Source organism: Natator depressus, chromosome 7, assembly GCF_965152275.1.
Source record: "Natator depressus isolate rNatDep1 chromosome 7, rNatDep2.hap1, whole genome shotgun sequence".
Classification (NCBI taxonomy): Eukaryota; Metazoa; Chordata; order Testudines; family Cheloniidae; genus Natator; species Natator depressus.
In genome coordinates, this window is record NC_134240.1 from 31,479,618 (window position 1) to 31,500,173 (window position 20,556).

At 42.7% G+C, this 20,556-nt stretch overlaps 1 protein-coding gene across 3 annotated transcripts in view; it reads right to left on the reverse strand.

Annotated features, from left to right (window-relative positions):
- Positions 1-363: 363 nt before the first annotated feature.
- Positions 364-20,556, reverse strand: part of POLA2 (DNA polymerase alpha 2, accessory subunit) — a 44,015-nt gene continuing 23,822 nt past the window's right edge. The window contains exons 14-18 of one of the 3 annotated variants that reach the window (XM_074957942.1): positions 11,559-11,667; positions 8,974-9,080; positions 5,197-5,256; positions 4,352-4,478; positions 364-913 (exon numbers count right to left, since the gene is read on the reverse strand). In XM_074957942.1, coding sequence (XP_074814043.1) covers positions 767-913; positions 4,352-4,478; positions 5,197-5,256; positions 8,974-9,080; positions 11,559-11,667 — 550 coding nt within the window. In that variant the 3' untranslated portion in view covers positions 364-766. Of the gene's footprint in view, positions 914-4,351; positions 4,479-4,548; positions 4,631-5,196; positions 5,257-8,973; positions 9,081-11,558; positions 11,668-20,556 lie in introns of all 3 variants that reach the window. The other 2 variants (XM_074957943.1, XM_074957944.1) reach the window with 2 other exon arrangements.

Genomic DNA, 20,556 nt, shown 5'->3' on the forward strand with positions numbered 1-20,556 from the left:
TCATCCTCCTTGGTTCCAGGCAGAGGTCCAGGAAGTGTGGATATTACCCAAGAGAGGCAGAGCGATATAATAGATAAGGGAATAGAATGAGATTCAGGAGAACTGGGTTCTCTTCCTGGCTCTGCTACGTGCTGTGTGAACTTGAGTAAATCACAGTCTACCCTGTGTTTCAATTCCCTATCTATGAACAGGGAGATGACTGACACACACTGGTGCTGAGGGCCAGATTATCTAAATAAAACAGACAAAAACCCAGCATGACCTACAGCAGGATCTGAAAATAGAACATCCAGCTCACCTTGAGCAGAAGCCTCTGCTGATACTGACGAAACTAAAGGGATAGCCTGGACACAGAGCTGAAAGCATGAACTTTTAGAAAACTCAGGGTGTATTTTATTTGCAGTTCACTTTGATGAGCTGACAACTTCCCCCTTGGCAAATTACAATGGAAGACAAGCTGATCCAAGTCAGGGCTCCCAGTACACATTTGCATTGACAAGGTTTGCATTCCTGATTGCAACAGGCCAAAGAGCCTTAAAAAACTCTAATACAATGTCTGATTTGCTACAACAATCTATGCACAAGATTCTCCAAAGCATTAGTCCTGAGAGACGGAAAGGTATTACACGGCTCTCAGAGCCCCTTCGCCAGATCATCCTTGTATCTTTTGACCAAATCTAACAGATGTCCAACCAGGCTGGATTTGAACTTGTACTGAACTCAAGGCCAGCATCTCTGTTTTAAGGGTAGGGTGCAGAGAGTCTGTTTAGATTTTGACAACTTGGGCAGCAATGCAAGGACTCTTTCGCTCTTCCTCTGTATCCTGCCTCTGTATGTACAGACGGCTGTAGGTCCCCCCCACCTGGCCTTTGGTGAGTCGTCCTGGGTTCACACACACACAGCCTAAGACATCCTGTGGAGAGATAGGGAACACATTAAAATGACTATAGAGCAGGTAAGAATTCAGGCACAAGCAATCACAGCAAGTTGCAAAGTTATTGGTTTGTTTGAAATGGTTTCCACTACGGCTGTCAAGCGAATAAAAAAATAGTGTTAATCGCATGATTAATTGCGCTGTTAAACAATAATAGAATACCATTTATTTAAATAGTTTGGGATATTTTCTACATTTTCAAATATATTGATTTCAATGACAAAGTGTACAGTGCTCACTTTATATTTATTTTTTATTACAAATATTTGCACTGTAAAAAACAAAAGTAATAGTATTTTTCAATTCAGTGAAGTACTGTAATCTCTTTATCATGAAAGTTGAATTTACAAATGTAGTTACCTAAAAAAAAAAAAAACAACCTTCAAAAATAAAACAATGTAAAACTTTAGAGCCCACAAAGTCCACTCAGTTCTACTTCTTGTTCAGCCAATTGCTCAGACAAGCAAGTTTGTTTACATTTGCAGGAGATAATGCTGCCTGTTGGTTTACAATATAACCTGAAAGTAAGAACAGGCATTCGCATGGCACTGTTGTAGCTGGCATTGCAAGATATTTATGTGCCAGATGCACTAAAGATTCATATGTCCCTTCATGTGTCAACCACCATTCCAGAGGAGATGCGTCCACGCTGATGATGGGTTCTGCTCAATAACCATCCGAAGTAGTGCGGACCGATGCAAGTTCATTTTCATCATCTGAGTCAAATGCCACCAGCAGAAGGTTGATTTTCTTTTTTGGTGGTTCACGTTCTGTAGTTCTGCATCAGAGTGTTGCTCTTTTAAGACTTCTGAAAGCATGCTCCACACCTCGTCCCTCTCAGATTTTGGACTGCACTTCAGATTCTTAAACCTTGGGTCGAGTGCTGTAGCTATTTTTAGAAATCTCACATTGGTACCTTTTTTGTGTTTTCTCAGATCTGCAGTGAAAGTTCTTAAAATGAACAACATGTGCTGGGTCATCATCTGAGACTGCTAATAACATGAAATATATGGCAGAATCAGGTAAAACAGAGTAGGAGACATACAATTCTCCCCCAAGGAGTTCAGCCACAAATTTAATTAATGCATTATTTTTTTAATGAGCATCAGCAGCATGGAAGCATGTCCTCTGGAATGGTGGCCAAAGCATAAAGGGGCATATGAATGTTTAGCATATCTGGCACGTAAATACCTTGCAGTGCTGGCAACAACAGTGCTATGCAACAGCCCGTTCTCACTTTCAGGTAACATTGTAAATAAAAAGTGGGCAGCATTATCTCCCATAAATGTAAACAAACTTGTCTGTCGTAGCGATTTGCTCAACAAGAAGTAGGACTGAGTGAACTTGTAGGCTCTAAAGTTTTACATTGCTTTGTTTTTGAGTGCAGTTATGTAACAAAAAAATACATATATACATTTGTAATTTGCACTTTCACCATAAAGAGATTGCACTACAGTACTCGTATGAGGTGAATTGAAAAATACTATTTCTTTTGTTTGCCATTTTTACAGTGCAAATATTTGTAATAAAAAAACCAATATAAAGTGAGCAGTCTACTTTGTACACTGCATTGTAACTGAAATCAATATATTTGAAAATGTAGAAAAACATCCAAAAATATTTAATAAAATTCAATTGGTATTTATTGTTTAACAGTGCGATTAAAACAGTGATTAATTTTTTTAATCGCGATTAATTTTTGAGTTAATCACATGAGTTAACTGCAATTAATCAACAGCCCTAGTTTCCAACTCTTCAGGTGCTACCGTAATATAAATAAATTATAATAGTAAAATCCCAACTGAGAGTGGGGCCCCATTGTGCCGAGTGCTGCAGAGACATATAGTGTGAAACAGTCCCTGCCCCAAAGAGCTGACAGTCTAAATAAAAGATGGGAGATGAAACAGAGGCAGAGGGGGGGAAATGACTTGCCTGGGGTGACTGAGTCAGTAGCAGAGCCAGGAATAGAAACCAGGGCTCCTGATTCAAAGTCCTATCCACTGAACTATATTGCCTCACAATACAGCAGGTTCCCAGTTGGGCTGCTGCATTCCAATAATATTTTGACAATTTTAGCCCTACAGCAGCTGCAAACCACAAGGCTGAGTTTGTGCTTTTACAGCTCCTCTAGAATCACAGACATGGTCAGACTGGATCAAGATCTAGCCCCTCTAGCCCAGTATCCAATCTCTGACAGTGCCAATACCAAATGCTTCAGAGAAAGGCGAAAGAAACCCTGCAGTTTATATTTAAACTGCCCATAAGGAGAGTTAGAGATAGTAAGCCTCCTGAAGCAGGACATAAAACTATCACTTCCAAAACTCTTGGTTATGTTTTGATCCGTACTAGTGTAACTCTAGAGATTCCTGTCATCCACATAAATGCCCTAATCCTTTTGGAATCCTGCTAAGCTCTTTAACCTCTCTACAGGTTAATTTCAGTGGCAAGGAGGCAACAAGGCTCTCATTGCTCCCACTGTAATTCCTTAAAAGTTTCTCCACATCCTTAAAAACATTTTCACTGAAGACTAGGGATTCTGCTGCGACATCTAACTCCTTGCCTACAATGAGAGAGTTGCAATGTAAAGTCCCTTGAGAAGGTCTGTGCTGACTTGATCAGAGGTGCCAAGGAAAAGAATCTAAAAGTGAAGGGACCTGTTCGTATGCCTGTTAAGACTCTGCGAATCACTACTAGGAAAACACCTTGTGGTGAAGGTTCTAAGACCTGGGATTGTTTCCAGATGCGTATCCACAAGAGTCTCATGGACTTACACAGTCCCTCAGATTGTTAAGCAGATCACTTCTATCAGTACTGAACCAGGTGTAGAAGCTGAAGTTACTATTGCTGATGCCTAAAAGCCCGTCATCTACTTTAATAAAAGTTGATTTTTTTTTTTAAATTACAAGAGCGAGGGAGTTACAGTAATAAATAGTTTCTCTCAGCTAGGGATGGGAAAAAAAACTAGCTCACCAAATGAAAGAGGAAGATCAGTGTGGGCGCAGCCTTCACTATCTGAAACATGGGGAAGTCTAGTTATGCAGATTAGCTGAGTAAAATTTTCAAAAGCAATTAAGGAGCTTAAAACCCATTTTTCAAGTGACTTAGACACTTCAGTGTCCTGGATACTTCTGAAAACCAATGCAGTTTCAGCACCCATGGCACTTCTAAAAATGGATCTTAGGCACTGTTGAAAATTGTATCCAACATTTGTGGTATTGAGAGCAGAGAAATGGTATTAACAGAGCTGAGCCCCATTCCTACCACTCATCTTGCTCTTCCTGTAGGCTGAGTTCTATACTGAGGCTGGGATTCTCAAGGGCAGCCACTTCCCACTGAATTCCAGCAAGCGATGTGTGCCTAACTCCTTAGGCACCATTGAAAATCCCAGACAAAAATGTTTACATGCCCCCAGCTTACCTTAACAAAATATCTCAGCTCAGATGGAGCAACGAGGACATCCGGGGTGACTGGCAAAGGTACGTAATTATAGAAGTTCTCATAATCGACATTCATCTCCTCCGAGGGAGGGTAGAGTGGGTAATAACTGCATAGATCAATATTAAATTATTGATTACACTTAAATACACCACCTTTGCTCCGTTCTCCCCACACACCTTGCTGTCAGCCAGGTGACCAAGTATCAGTCCCACTCCTCCAGCAGCTTAAGGCTTGTGCATTGTGCTATCAGCAGTGTCTCTGTTTACAGAAGCAGAAAGTTGTTCAAAAATGAAACTGAAGGCCTGATTCTCTGTTACCATGCTCCAGGCAGAACAAAATCCAGTGGCTGGAAACTGAAGCTAGACAAATTCAGACTACAAATATGGTACACATTTTCAACAGTGACAGAAATTAACCACTGAAATAACTTAGCATTCTCCATCACTTGGAAGAGTCTTTCAATCAAGACTGGATGTCTTTCTAAAAAGATATGCTTTAGCTCAAAACTTACAGGATCAAGGCAGAAATTATTGGATGAGATTCTTTGGCTTGTGTTAAGCAGGAGGTCAAACTAGATGATCATAACGGTCCCTTCTGGCCGTAATGTCTATGAATCTCATGGGATCATCTACACCAGTGCAGGGCAGGTGTAAAACACTACCAAGTCAGGATGGTGGCACTTTTATACCACTCTCCACTCGTATAAGTGATTACACAGAGTGCTGGCAACAGAGTATAAGGCCCAATATATCAGTGGCAGGTACATGTCACTTTAGACAAGGAAATGTCTTGTGATAAACTCTAAATCCAGAAATTGATCTCACCTCCTCTGTGTCAGAACATGCTTAAGGATTCGGGTGAACCGGTCTGAGACACCGGAGGAGCTGTTTTAAGAGAAACATCCAAAATTTAGCTACAAAAACCAGGGGGAAACGTATCTCTTAAGAATAAGGTAATTTCTTTACTTTCTAATGAGTGGATGGTTTTGTGGTTAAGGCACTGGACTAGAACTCAGGACATTTGGGTTCAGTTCCCAGCTCTGCCACAAACTCCTGGTGTGACCTTGGGTAAGTCACGTGGCCTTTCTATGCTTCAGAGCACCATCTTTAAAATGGGGATAATAAATTTTCCCTTCTGTCAGTCTTGTCTTCTTAGACTGTAAAATTCTTCAGGGCCAGGATCGTATAGTAGGATTCTGCACAACACCCAAAAAAACCCGGGCCCTGATCTTTGCTAGGGCCTCTAGATGTTACTCTAGTACAAAATAATAGTAGTCCTTCAACCAGCTAACACAACAAGTTTAACTTTGTTTTTACATTCTGTTAAGAACCACAGACTCTTATTAAAATAAAATTCTCTAATTTAAAACAGACACTTGACTTGTGAACACATCTTAACATGCTGCAGCTAGGAGAAAAACGCCTTGAGAGAAAATGCCATCCAAGTTTTATTTGGCAGGCAGGACGCCAATGAAACCGAGTCTGCAAGGAAACAAGGAGTGCATGCTTAATTAAAATAACCCCGAGGACACTGCAGGAGTTTTACAGTAGCTTATTCTAGCCCCAAATTTCTAAAGTTCTGTTAAGATTTGTATTATGGTAGTTCCTAGAAGCCCCAATGGTGAGTGGAGTTCCAGTGTATGAGGCACTGTACCCCGTAAGCATAAAAGACGGGCTCTGCCCCAAAGAGTTTACAGTCTAAATAGACAAAGAGTTGGAGTTGAAAATGGAGGCACAGAGAGGGAAAGGGATTTGCTCAAGGTCATTGGTAGAGCCACGATTAATACACAGGTCTCTTGACCTCCTCCTGTGCAGTGCCCTATCCACTATGCCCCACTAGCTCTGATCAAGTCTTCTTTATGCTACAGAGTTTTTCAAAAATCCTATCCCCAAAACAAAGATACTCCGCAACTTTGTAAGCGGGGGCGATAGGACAATGGAGACGGGTGATCTATTCAAGGTTATATTTGATCAACATGCTTTGGGGCTGCATTTGATACTACACAAACCCAGAGTCCTGTATTGGGTTTCCAAGCCAACGAGACAACAGTTAACTGGCAGGAATTTGGAGAGAAACAACCAAAGGGCTGAAAGGGCTGGAGGGAATGATTTATGAGGGAAGATTCACATGAAGAAAAATATGCAGGTCTTGACTAGACAATGGCTATAGGGGTAGGGGAGATAAGGATAAATGCTGACAAGTATTTGTAAACACCAAGGTGGGCGTGGAGTTGTTTAAGATGGTCAGTCAGGTATGTGCATGTGGTGCACACACTCAGTACCTCAGAGCTTGTCTGTGTGCTCAGTCATACTAGTTTAGCTTAAGGCATTATTTTAAACTCATTTAGTCAAACTGATACAAAAGACTGTTTGAACACACTTCTCTTAAGTTTAAGTCAGGCTTAATTTGTTTTAGCTATGTCTTCACTGACAAAAAGAGGTATGTTTTTACCATGGGATAAATAATGTGTGTTAGCGAATCTGCTGTAAAAACATAGTGGAAACAAAGCACTTAGTTTAGGGAGGCACTGTGGCCTAATGGCAGAGGGCTGGACTGGGGCTTAGAAGACCTCAGTTTTATTCCTAGCTTGGCCACGAGCCTGCTGGGTGACCTTGAATAAATCACTTCTCTCTGCCTCAGTTTCCCCATCTGTAAAATGGGGATAATAATACTTTTTAATGTGCTTTGAGATCTGCTAATGCAAAGCACCATATAAGAGCTAGGAATTACTATAGCAAAATAAGCTGCTCTTAAAATAAGTATTCAAACAGTGGTTTGCACTAGCTTAACTAAACTGGTACAAGGCAGTGCATAGATAAGGCCTCTGAGGAAGGTCTACACTGCAGCTAGGAGAGAGCCTCCCTGGTTAGGCAGACTCGTGCTGGCGAGGCTCGAGCTACCAGTAGCAGAGCTCAAGCTAGAGTGCTAAAAACAGCAACATGGACACACTGGCTCGGGCTGGAGCTCAGGCTCTGAAGTTAGGGGGCCAGGTGGACTTGAGAGCCCAAGTCAAAAAGATCCACATTGCTATTTTTGGTGCACTAGCTCTAGGTCTACTAGCATGAATCTTTCTACCTGGGTTGGGAGTCCCAGCTGCAGCGTAGGCATACCTTACAGCTGCTACAGCCATTGTCCTATTTAAAAGTGCGGCAGCATGGAATGCCTAATGTCATCCTAGAAGGCACCAACTCCCAGCTTCCTTGTGTACCTGGACGGGGAAGTAAACATTGGCCCCCTACACACACATTCCTTCTGGCTGTCTCTTTTCAACAAACCCCTATAAGCAATATTGTGGGAGATTAACAGGGGAGAAAGAAAAACCACTGAATTGTGCAAGAGAACTGGAACTCCACATAGGACTGGGAGTCAAGCATTTCGCTCCTATGACCTGAGCATGTGACTGGCCCTGGCCAGCAAGCACACACACCCCAATTTAACATGTGAATCCCTTCAAATGTTCCTTCCCCTCCATTGTGTGTCACAGGAGTTCAACCACCAAGTCCAAACAAAAATGCCTTGCTACAGCCAATAACATTTCCCCCCCAGAACAACTGTATTGCAGCAAAATACCATGAGAGGTCTGGAATCTTGCTCTCTGGTCAGTCGTGACTACCCAGATGGGACTGCATGCAACAACATGGACACAGAATAAAAAGGACGCAAGTAAGTTTGGGCTTTGTCTACCCTGGGATTTTAATCACAGATATATTATTAGTCATTGCAGTACAGTAGAGCCAAGAGGCCAGGGCCTCGTTGTGCTGGGCACTGCACAGACACAGAGGCCCAAAAGAGCTTAGAATTGAAAACTATAGGGTGGGAAGAGAAACAGAAGCACAGAAAGGGGAAGTGACGTGCCTGAGGTCACAGAGCAGGTCAGGGGCAGAGCTAGGAACAAAAGCCAGGTTCCCAAGTCCCAGTGCCCTAAGCACAGGTACAGCTGCACCAGTTCAAACCCAGTGCAGACACAATCTTCCACTGAAGATCAAAGGCTTTGCAAACAGGAATTAAGCTTCTCTGCAAGGTATCATCCTTATTTCACAGACCGGCAAAGCAGCTGTTCAGCATCGCTAGCACATCGATGAGTGTTACTCAGATCTTGATTCCCTTGCATGCAATTACTGCATTACTATGCAGGAGAACCCAGAAGTGTAACAAACAACGATGGGACTACACAATAAAATGCAGCCCTATTTTGACTGGCTGCTGAGTAAGGGGCTAGATATTAAACAAAATGTATAAGTGTTAATAAACAAACTAGTAGTTTTTTAAAAGACTCTTTTGGCTCAAATGTGAATCATCATCTTTCAGATATAGGCCCTGACCCACAGGTAGTGTAAATCTGCATTGATTTCAATAGGGCTACACAACAGTCACCAGCTGCTGATGACCCATGACTTTTTCAACTCAATATCCCTTTAACCCAGTGTACTTCATTTTCTCTGCAAGCTTCTGCTGTGTTATGGCCTGGTAGAGGTGAACAAATGTTTTCAATCAAATTACATGAGCGCTGGGCCCCACAGCTGGTCTCTGTTAAACTAGGAAGGACTTTTCCAAGGAATTGTTTACCCTAAAGTTTCACAGCTTGTTCTAAGCTCACATACCTGCTAATCTCTTCAGCACTCATATGGAAGAGCAGGTCTGTGGAAGTCAGGCCAAAGATGACTCCATTTATTGCCAGAGTGCAGGGGTCGGACACAAAGTGTACTCGCTGAAATGAGAAAAGAAAGGGCAGAGTGCACTTCGGATTCAGCTGTTACCAACATCCTCCAGCTTGATGAATGGGTTTATGAACAGGGTGAGCTGGCCCTTTCAGGGGAGTTGGGCCCCATCTGTCATCCAGTTGATCATCCAGGTGATGATTTTGGCTTTGGGCCCATGGTTAGGTCAGGTGACCAGAAACCACATGATGGTAGCTGGGGAGGGGGGATGTTCCGTCAAAAAGTGGGAGATCAAGGGCTAGGAAGGGCCTATGGGAGGTCTTTCCAGAGTCTGGAATGGGCCTGGCAGAACTCCTCTTCTCAAAGAGTAAAGAGACCCAAAGGGGAGCCAGGGTCAGGGAGGACTGAGGAAGAGGCTTTCCATAGCAGCCAGAGGGAAAGACCTGGCTGGAGCTACTTGCAGTGATGGGCCGGAGAAAACTTCTTAAGAGGAGATTAGGAGCAGAGAAGGGGCACACTGGAGCCCCACAGGACAATGCTGGGAGATTCTGGCTTAGAGTTGAACAGTTATTTTATGTTAATAAACCAGAATCCAGAAGGGTAAGAGTACTCCAAAAGCACCAGTTGTGGCAGTTTGTTTGACTGGGGAAGGAGGAAAACTGAGGCAGTGGCGGTGTCTGACACCATGAGGCAAGACCATGTTAAACCTACAAAAGAAGTTTAGTGAAGACGGGTTGTGAAAGGCACTATTCCAGATACTTTGTAGCTTAGCAGACTGCTTCTTTCTATGGACTGAATAGATGGAGGTGTTTGGGGAATTCAAAGGGGAAGAATAGTAGTTTCATTTTGTGAAAGCAACAACCTCTTCCACGGAGAAACTTTTCTAAATCTTTAGTGATTGTCATGGGGCTTAATCAAGCGATAACCGTGCCTATGGATACACCACAGAGGGTCTTACCTCTTTAATGTCTCATCTACACAGGAAAAATGACCAGAATAGCCATTGTAGAAAAGCTCCCTGTATGGGCACTCCTATTCCGAGACAAGAGTGCCTTTTTCCAATTTAGCTTAATCCAATTTTAAAAGTGGATTGCACTAAATCAGAAAAAGGCACTTGTATCCCAGAATAGGAGTGCCCATACAGGGAACTGTGCTACAATAGCTATTGTGGTTTAAATTCACACCCTATCTTATTCTGCAATAATTTTCCCATATAGACAAACTTTAAGGGGAAACGTTGTTGGTAAAGCTGTATGACTAACATACAGCTCATTGCAGCTTCACAGCTGTATGTTTGATGTCACAATTCCCCACCTCCCCAGTCACAGAGTTAAGTGATGTGGATTTCCTGGCAACAGGCACAGAGATAGTTTGTCACCTTGTATTTCATTTCCCACCCATTTCCTCATGGGGTATCTGAGTGTTTTAAAAAACCACATGGTATAGGGTCTTAGATACAGGACAAGGAGCCAGCACAGCCTGAGTTCTGTTTTCAGCTTGGTCTCTGACTAAAGTTTCAGCTCTGCCTTTACAAGAGGACAAATGATCTGATAAAGCTTTTCCCATTTCTAACTTCTATGAATTTCTGTTCTGGGCTTTCAATTGTTCTGTGCACCTTCCCCCAACAGGCTTAAATCTTTCATTTTTGCTGCACATTGATTGTACCAGACCATGGAATGAGTGAAATGACCAGCTCTTTAGCACCCAGGCCAGGGTGAGTATCCCACCAAGGCTCAGCACTGTGAGTGATCACACTCTATTGAGAGAAACAATAAAACTGAGCAAGATTTTTCCCAAAAGTGACTAGATTTTCAGAGTGTGCGAGCACTGTACTTCCAGGTGGTGCTATTGCAGTCTTCCAAGTGTGAACAAGTTTTGACACTTGGAGAGAAGCATTATGTTTTGGGTTATACAAGTGGGGTTTTTTCTGAGAGCATCAGCTTCAGGTGAAAGGGAGCTTCAAGAGAGTGTGCTCTCTGCCTTGGACTCTGCTTAAGAGTCAATTAGTTGCTCCCTGGGAACCAAGGATTGGTGGTGGGCTGAGTTTCCTGAAAGAAGGAATTGCCATGCATGCCATTTAACCATCTCATGTCAGGACTGGTGTACATGTGTAAATAAATATACCTGGACTAGAAGTCACTGATTTCTCTTCCACTGGGAAGCAGACTTCCAAGGCCCGACATCTGCTATTGCTCAGCAGAGGGACAATGTATCAGAAGTGGGGAAAATGTTTCAGGTTGGGCACCCAAAAAAACGTAGTTCCTTTTGGAAGTCTTGGAAGCCAAAGGTTACATTATATAAGGAATCCAAAGGATTTCTAGTTTTAAACTTTGATTAAGCAGGCTGTGTAGCAACTGATCAAATCCACTTTGCTCTTAGCCATTTTCCTGTTTGGGTTGAAATGAGAGACTTTTCTTTTAGGCTCCTGACCTGCCGGTCCAGCAAACAGCCCATCAGTCACTTTCTCTCTCAAGTGAGCTAGTCAAAGGAAAAGTAAACAAACTAGGTGGTTAGCTATCGGAAGTTACCTGTTTGTCATCTTTAGACAGCTCATAGCAGCTGAAAGGCGGCTGAGGATATATGTAGTCATGGTGCACGTCTCTCAGCGATGGTACAAACACGAGCTGTGAACCAGCACTGTTGGCAGAGGAAAGAGAAGCATTCTAAGAGAGAGACCAGGAACCTAAGAACCCAATACTTGACAAACTAAGCACATCAATACAACAAGTTTAGAGTCCTCCACCTCTTAGTGTGGAAAGCCTTTGAAATTCATTACACAGGAAATTGCAATAATGGATCAGATCTTCCAGAAAGTTGATCTAGACAAGAACCCAAGGTTCTGGAGCACAATACCTAAGTCTGTTACAGGCTCCCCGTGAGAGCTTGGGGTAAGTCACTGAGGCCAAGACTTTCAGAAGTGACTAATGATTTTTGGCTGCCACAATCTGAAACACCTTAAAGGGGCCTGATTTTTTCAGTAAGAGGATGCTCAGCACTTTCTGAAAGCCAGGCCACTTAAGGAGTCCAGCTGTACACTCCAAAAAAAGTCACTAGTTGCTTGTAAGCCTTCGATTTAAATTGGTGACTCAGTTACCCATCTATAAAATGGGTCTTTCCCTTTCGTCTGTATAGACTGTAAGCTCTTTGGATCAGGGACTGTATTACCATACGTCTTCACTGCAGTTAGCCCAGATGATCGGAACCTGGGTTAGCCTAGCTTGGGGGTGTCTGCCGAGCCTGATGTGAACAGTCAAACTGCAAGCCATACCCAAGTCATTCTCTCCTCACTGGTCCTGCACTACCCTGTGTGAGTGTTGATAGGATTTCTGGGGGCATGTCCCATGGTTCTTTGTACTGCCATAAGATGAGCGGCTCTAGGATTCTTTCCCAATGAACTGTGAGAGAACTTGTCTGTTCTTCTGGCAGACAGGGAGAATTGTGGGAGGACCATCACCACGTCAGTGATTTAGCTTGCGTCCTCACTGCAAAGTGGGCAGGTTACTAGTTCAAGTGTGAGTGGAACCTGAGCTTTAACCAAATCCCCAGCTGGGCTAGCTAGTTACATTTTTTACACTGAAAATATCTCTTATGTTTAAGTACAGCTCATCAGTTGGGGGCTCAGTCTTGACTGGGGCCCATAATACAAACAACCAGCAAACTAGTTTAAATAGTCTATCCCTGCTGAAATTGCAGCCTGAGGTACAAGGGAACCCTTCAAGTCCCAACAGTTCTGATCACACCAAGAAAAGGGATTGCTGTGCATTCATTAGGAGATAAGATAAGTAAACTAAGGAGAAACTCCTGTTCACTAGTGAAGAGTTAAGATTGCCTTAGGATTCCTGGAAACAGCTATGCTGCCACAAACCTGATTTTGGAACCAGATCTATAGTTATTTCTTTAACCATCAGATGACGCATCCATTCAAAGCAATCTGTTGTAATAACGAGACCATGAGAGAGTTACGTGATGGATACAAGAAAGCTCAATAGAAGCAAATGGGAATGGGCGACAGGATGGATCACTTGATGATTACCTGTTCTGTTTATTCTCTCTGGGGCATGTGGCAATGGCCACTGTCGGAAGACAGGCTCCTGGGCTAGACGGACCTTTGGTCTGACCCAGTACGGCCGTTCTTGTGTTCTTAATGGCCCATTATAAGCCTGAAGGTTAAAAATCAAGGTGTTTGAGTTCCCGTTGCACAGGCAGCTACAATTCTGTTGGTGGCACTGGTTTAATTGCCGTTGCTACTGCTACAGAAGAGGAAAAATAATGTCTTTACGAAGTGATGAACAACAACACTTCTAGGAGGCTACTGATTGGTTTCAGGGCCTCACTGGCAGATACTTACCCATCTCTTCCTTCCCAACCACAGGAACACATGAATTGTCAAACTGGATCAAGTCAGTGATCCAGGCAGCCCTGTATTCAGAACCTTCTACTTCTAGCGTAGAACTCATCTGCACAGGAGACAGAGCTTTCTCAGAGGCCAGTCTGAGACAGATTCAGGGGAACAGATTCACCCCAGGAATTAAGGACCATCCAGAACTTCCATCTTTGGCTCCAAGTGCAAGGCGTGCTGCTCCGACATGCCTTCTCTAACACACCCAGGCCAGTGCATACATTTAAAAAAAAACAAAACAGAACAAAAAGGGAAACTAACCGCACCCAGACAAAATAATGTCCTGCACACAATACTCCTCTTAGGGAAAGGATGGGAGAGACAACCACATATGATAGATTTAGACATGTCACTTAATGCATGTATTCAGATACTATAGGGATGAGGGTGGAAGACCATCTAGTTCAGGGGTTCTCAAACTGGGGGTTGGGATCCCTCAGGGGGTCATGAAGTTATTACATGGGGAGTCGTGAGCTGTCAGCCTCCACCCCAAACCCTCCTTTGCCTCCAGCATTTATAATGGTGTTAAATATATTTTAAAATGTTTTAAATTTATTAGGGGGGTCGCACTCAGAGGCTTGCTATGTGAAAGGGGTCACCAGTAAAAAAAAAGAGTTTGAGAACCACTGATCTAATTCTTATTTAGCACTTTTCATTAGTAGATCTCAAAGTGCTTCAGTCTTGAATGTATTTATTCACACAACACGCCTGTGAGATAGGGAAGTAAGATAAGAACTTATATAGAATAGAATCCCATCTCCAATAGTGCCCAGCTGTTTCAGAGAAAGGTGCAAAAACACTGCAGTAGGTAGATGTGAGAATCTGCCCCCAGGAAAAGTTTCTTCCTAACCCCATCAGAGGTTGGGCCATGCCCTGAACCATCTGTTGCTATTGTAGTACCCCCTATACAAATTCCACTCTCCGTGTTACTCTGAAAAAACCATTCAGAACAAGAGCAAACTCTTCATGTTTCAGTGTATTAGCTGATCACCAGCGGAGGGTGAAACACTTCCCCTGTTCCATAGTACATGTAGATGCATTCTGGGAGTGGAATTACACCTTCCTCTGAAACAACCTGCAACAGCTGCTATCAGAGGACAATGGACTAGATTGGCCACTGGTACTCTCTTGTATGGCATTTCTATGCTCAGTTGGAAGATATGCACATGTGCAAAGAGCTGAGCAATTTTTTTTTTTAAAATTAACCCCAACATACCATGCAGCTTTGGTAGTAAATGCTGACACAGACAGTCAGGTCAGTAGCTGCTTAAATATTCCTCTCTCAAAATCCACATTCAAATACAATTTGTATTGTGCTTTTTAAAAAGGGGAGGTATTGACCCAATACCAGTGTATGACAGACTCTGGCAGCAGATGAAAGAACCTGGTGGTGCGCAGCGCTCACCCCAAGGAAAGAATGTCTTGTTTGTTCTTTGTTTTCTCCCTTCCTCCTTCCCCCACCCTCACCCAGGACCACACGAGAGGGAGATCAGAGAGGATGAAAGCCAACAGCAGATACTGTGAGGCCCCCAGCCCAAGTCATCTGGGTTTAATGCAGGGGCTGGGGTGGAGGAAGCTGGGGAAGGGACAGGAAAGGCAGTACCATCACTAGAGGTAAACTGGCCAAGCAACAAGTCATCTTTAACCATACAGCTACACTGCTATAGAAATCCTTAAGTGAGTCTACACAGCCTTTTGCAGTTACAATGATGTCAGTTAAGGGTGTAATTTGTAATAACTCTTCATACTGAAAAAAAAAAAAGTATTTTTGCCAATATAGCTTATTTTTTTCAGGGAACTGGTATAAGCTATACTAGTAAAAGCACTCTTTGGCCCGCATAAGCTGTGTATACTCTAGTAGGGTTTACCAGCATAGCTATCAGCAAACCTTTTCTAGCTTAGACTAGGCCTCGGGATTCCAGTTTACAGCCTCTTACAGTATAACTCTGCTTATGTGAAAGACTCTGGGTTGGGAAGCAGGAGGGAAAAAGAGGTCAAGAGAAGGCAGCACTATAATTTATTACAGCAGCATCTAAGGGCCCCAGCTATGATCAGGGCCCCACTGTGTTAGGCATTGGGCAGACACACAGCAAGATCGTGCCTGTCCCAAAGAGCTTACAGTCTAAATGGACAAGACAGACAGAGGCCTTCTCTACACCCAGAATTCATACAGCTATACCTTTTTAATTAGGGGTATGATTTAAAAAACAAAAACAACCAGATATTAACCCCCACCTCCCCCCAATGTGAGTACTGGAATAGCTTATTCCCCTTCCTGTACAGGAGTAAGGTATAAATAGACAAGCACATTTATACTGGTGTAACTGCATCCACACTAGGGGAGTTGTACCACTTTAACTATACCGATACAGTTAAGCAGTAAAACGTGTTAAGACAAGCCCAGAGAGTGGGTGGGGAAACAGAAGCAGAGAGGTGAAGTGACTTGCCCATGGTCACACAGCGGGTGAGTGGCAGAGCTGGGAAAAGGACCCAGGTTTCCTTACTCCCCATTCACCACCCTCTCCTGGGGACAGACTGGAACTGCAGGTCAAGTTACAGCACAACTGAGTCAAGGGACCTAGTTACATAGGCTGACTCTGAAACACGGTTAAAGGGCAGCCCACCCTATGAAACGGGGGAACAGTATTAGAATCAGGACAGAGGACAGCTGCATCCCTATTTCCTCTTGTGTACAATGGCACTTGGAAGACCAGCTAGCTGGTTCTTCAATTTGTTTGGTGTTAAGATCAGTTATGTTTCCAGACAAGATAGGAACAGCCAGATGTGTATTGAACTACCCAGTAATTTAGCTGCGGTCTGAATTCAAGAAAACAGTTTACTTTACATTATGCTTCCTCTCTATTCAAATTTGAGGAGACATCAACAGGCCGAGCTCATCTCCTCCAAGCAAAAGGTATAACTTTATTGGTGTCAGTCTGGAGTACAGTTGCTTAATGAACTGAGTAAGACAGGGGTTCTCAAACTGGGGGTCGGGACCCCTCAGGGGGTCACGAGGTTATTATATAGGGGGTCACAAGCTGTGAGCCTCCACCCCAAACCCCACTTTGCATCCAGCATTTATAATGGTATTAAATAAGTGTTTTTAATTTACAAGGGGGGGGGGGTCGCACTCAGAGGCTTGCTATGTGAAAGTTTGAGAACTGCTGGATTAACATCTCACTGCTGAAGATGTACCAATGAGATACAAATGCTGATTCAAAGTCAGGCTGCTGGCAGGAAGTGGCTGTTGTCAAGGGATGATCAAAGGGAGGGGCTTGCCATGCTGACTCACTGAGAAACCAGCCTCCTTTTGCATTTATCAGATGGTTAACCAGGCATAAATTAAAGTTGTAGGGGACAACTTCTCCCCTATTGTTCAGGGAAGGCAAATGCCTCCAAAATTCCCTCTACAAGACAGGCTGGAAGCATGCACTTCATCCTGAAGTTTCAGTGTGTGTATTTCTTTGTAAGTCTACCATGAAGGAGAGTACGACAAAAAAAATTAGGCCTAATAGTCTACACTGGGGGTGCCTCTGCATGTAATGGGGCCCGTCGTCTAGGCTATGAACCACAATCTACATCGTATCTGTGCCAATCACAGCTTTCCCCTGGTCTACACTAGAAACACATGTCGATATAACGACGTTGCTCAGGGGTGTGGAAAATTGTAGTTATACCAACCTTTAGACAGTGCAATGTTTATGGAAGAGCTTCTTCTGTTGACATAGCTATACCTCTCGGGGAGATGGAGTACCTATGCTGATTGGAGAAGCTCTCCAACCCAGTGGATAGCGTCTTCACTTGGGCTGTCGATTAATTGCAGTTAACTCACGTGATTAACTCAAAAAAATTAACTGCGGTTAAAAAAATAAATCGTGATTAATCGCACTGTTAAACAATAGAATACCAATTGAAATGTATTAAATATTTTTGGATGTTTTTCTACTTTTTCAAATATATTGATATCTATTACATCACAGAATATAGAAGTGTACAGTGCTCACTTTATATTATTTTTTATTACAAATATTTGCACTGTAAAAGTGATAAAGAAATAGTATTTTTCAATTCACCTCATACAAGTACAGTAGGGCAATCTCGATTGTGAAAGTGTAACTTACAAATGTAGATTTTTTGTTACATAACTGCACTCAAAAGCAAAAAAAATGTAAAACTTTAGAGACTACAGTCCACTCGGTTCTACTTCTTGTTCAGCCAATCGATGAAAACAAACAAGTTTGTTTTAATTTATGGGAGATACTGCTGCCTGCTTATTTACAATGTCACCTGAAAGTGAGAACAAGGGTTTGCATGGCACTTTTGTAGCTGGCGTTGCAAGGTATTTACGTGCCAGATATGCTAAACATTCATATACCCCTTCATGATTCAACCACCATTCTGGAGGACATGCTTCCATGCTGATGATGCTCGTTAAAAAAAACGGTGCGTTAATTAAATTTGTGGCTGAACTCCTTGGTGGAGAATTGTATGTCTCCTGTTCTGTTTTACCCTCATTCTACCATATATTTCGTGTTACAGCAGTCTCGGGTGATGACCCAGCACGTTTGTTTTAAGAACACTTTCACAGCAGATTTGACAAAACGCAAAGGTGGTACCAATGTGAGATTTCTAAAAATAGCTACAGCACTCAACTCAAGGTTTAAGAATCTGAAGTGTCTTCCAAAATCTGAGAGGGATGAGGTGTGGAGCATGGTTTTAGAAGTCTTAAAAGAGCAACACTCCAATGCAGAAACTACAGAACCTGAACCATCAAAATGAAAATCAACCTTCTGCTGGGGGCATCTGACTCAGATGATGAAAATGAACATGCGTTGGTCCGCTCTACTTTGGATGGTTATCAAGCAGAACCTGTTATCAGCATGCACGCATATCCTCTGGAATGGTGACTGAAGCATGAAGGAACATATGAAACTTTAGTGCATCTGGCACATAAATATCTTGCAACGCCGGTTACAACAGTGCCACGCAAATGCTTGTTCTCACTTTAAGGTGAGATTGTAAACAAAAGCAGGCAGCATTATCTCCTGCAAATGTAACCAAACTTGTTTGTCTGAGCAATGAGCTGAAGTAGGACTGGGTGGACTTGTAGGCTCTAAAGTTTTAGATTGTTTTATTTTTTAATGCAGTTATTTTTTGTACATAATTCTACATTTGTAAGTTCAACTTTCATGATAAATATATTGCACTACAGTACTTGTATTAGGTGAATTGAAATATACAATTTCTTTTGTTTTTTACAGTGCAACTATTTGTAATCAAAAATAAAGATAAAGTGAGCACTGTACACTTTGTATTCTGTATTGTAATTGAAATCAATATATTTGAAAATGTAGAAAACACCCAAAAATATTTAAATAAATGGTATTCTATTATTATTTAACAGTGCCATTAATCACGATTAATTTTTTTAATTGCTTGACAGCCCTAGTCTTCACTAAGCTCTACAGTAGCGCAGTTGCTGCAGAGCTGTAAGTGTAGACAAGTGGTTTGCTTGTGTAACACTAGGGATTTGTACACTAGGTTATACCCATAGGTAGCTAAAACCAAGACACGGCCTTAATCCCAAAATCTACATGAGCCAGCAAGTCAATCAAGATAGTCCCTCTCCAGCACCTCTGCCATGTGTAACTTCTATGCTCTCCCAGAGTAATCAAGGATGTTTGCTGCTGGCTACACAGAAACCCCATCTATTTTTGGCTTTCTACTCTTCCGGAAATAAAAAGGCTCCCTTTTCTCATTAGTACCTGCCCTTCCTTTAGGCACATAGCTGACATGCTGTGTTCACAGCCCTGTCTGTTTGGAAGAGAGTCAGAAACTCCACCCATACGTTACACTTCCACCAACACTATTTCTGGGTTTTAATCCTTTGTGCTTGTGGTCTGCAGCTATCTGACTGTTGGCAGCTTTAAGGAATGGGGAAGAACTGTTTCTGGGGTGGGGGGAAAATAGGATAAACTTTAGGAAAGGAAAACTCAGGTATGACATCAGGAGAGAGTTATGAACAGTCTTCCACTTCCCTTGGGAAGACTAACTGTAAGCACATAAAGAAAACTATCATGTCATTTTATTCAGTATTTCTCAACCTCTTCTGGTTCACAAAAGTAAAAATTGTTTAAATGATAAACTACTACTACTACATTTAACCTCACAAGCTGTAAAGGTTTTGGATGCCCTGAAGTTATTCTGAAAAGTTTCTTCTCTTGGCTTTGGATTGTAATAAAATGTTCAATGCCTCGTGACCCTGCCCCAGCAGTTGCGACTCACCAGTTAAGAAATACAGATCTAGTTCACCTCCCTGGCAATGCAGAGTTGTTTGTCCATTTATCAGTTTTGTAGTCTAGTTTTAAATGTCCCAAGTGATAGGCTACTCAGACTTACGAGAGAGAGACAGACAGACAGACAGACAGCAGATGGGAACAGTCACACACGAGCAGTAAAGGGACTATTATTAAAATTATCTGTATCACAGTAGAAACTAGAGGCCCCAAGATGAACCCCACCCCCCCCGGTGTTGGATGTTGCACAATCACAAAGTAGGTCTTCACGGCAGAGTTTGCTCGGGTGATTGGCACCCAGGTCTGAGCAGCCACATTGCAAGCCATACCTGAGTTATTCTCTTCTCACCGGTGTTGCCTTCTCCCATGCGGCTCACTGGATTTCTAGGGGAGTATCCTATCATCCTTTGTGCTGCAGTCAGGTGAGCTACTCTACGGATTCTTTCCCAGTGACTTGGGGGAAAACTCGTATGTTCTTCTGGGAAAATGGGGCGAATCGTGGGGAAGGCACTGGAAGACTATCAGCACTATTTCCTCAGTGCACAGTGGATGGGTTACCAGCCCTGAGTGGAACCTGGGCTCTAACTTACCCCACACCAGTCAAGCCAGCTAGCCTGAGCTGGAAGCACCACTCAACTCAGGTGAGGTGTCTACATGTGTGGATCGGAGGGCATTGGGGCAACACCCAGGTAAAAACCTCAGCTAATTCTGCAGTGAAGTTATACTCACAGGGAGAGAGTCTCTGCCCTAAAGAGTTTATCTTAACTAATGGTGAAATTTTCAAAAGCACTTAGTGACTTAGAAACCTAAGTCACATTTAAAAAAAAATAA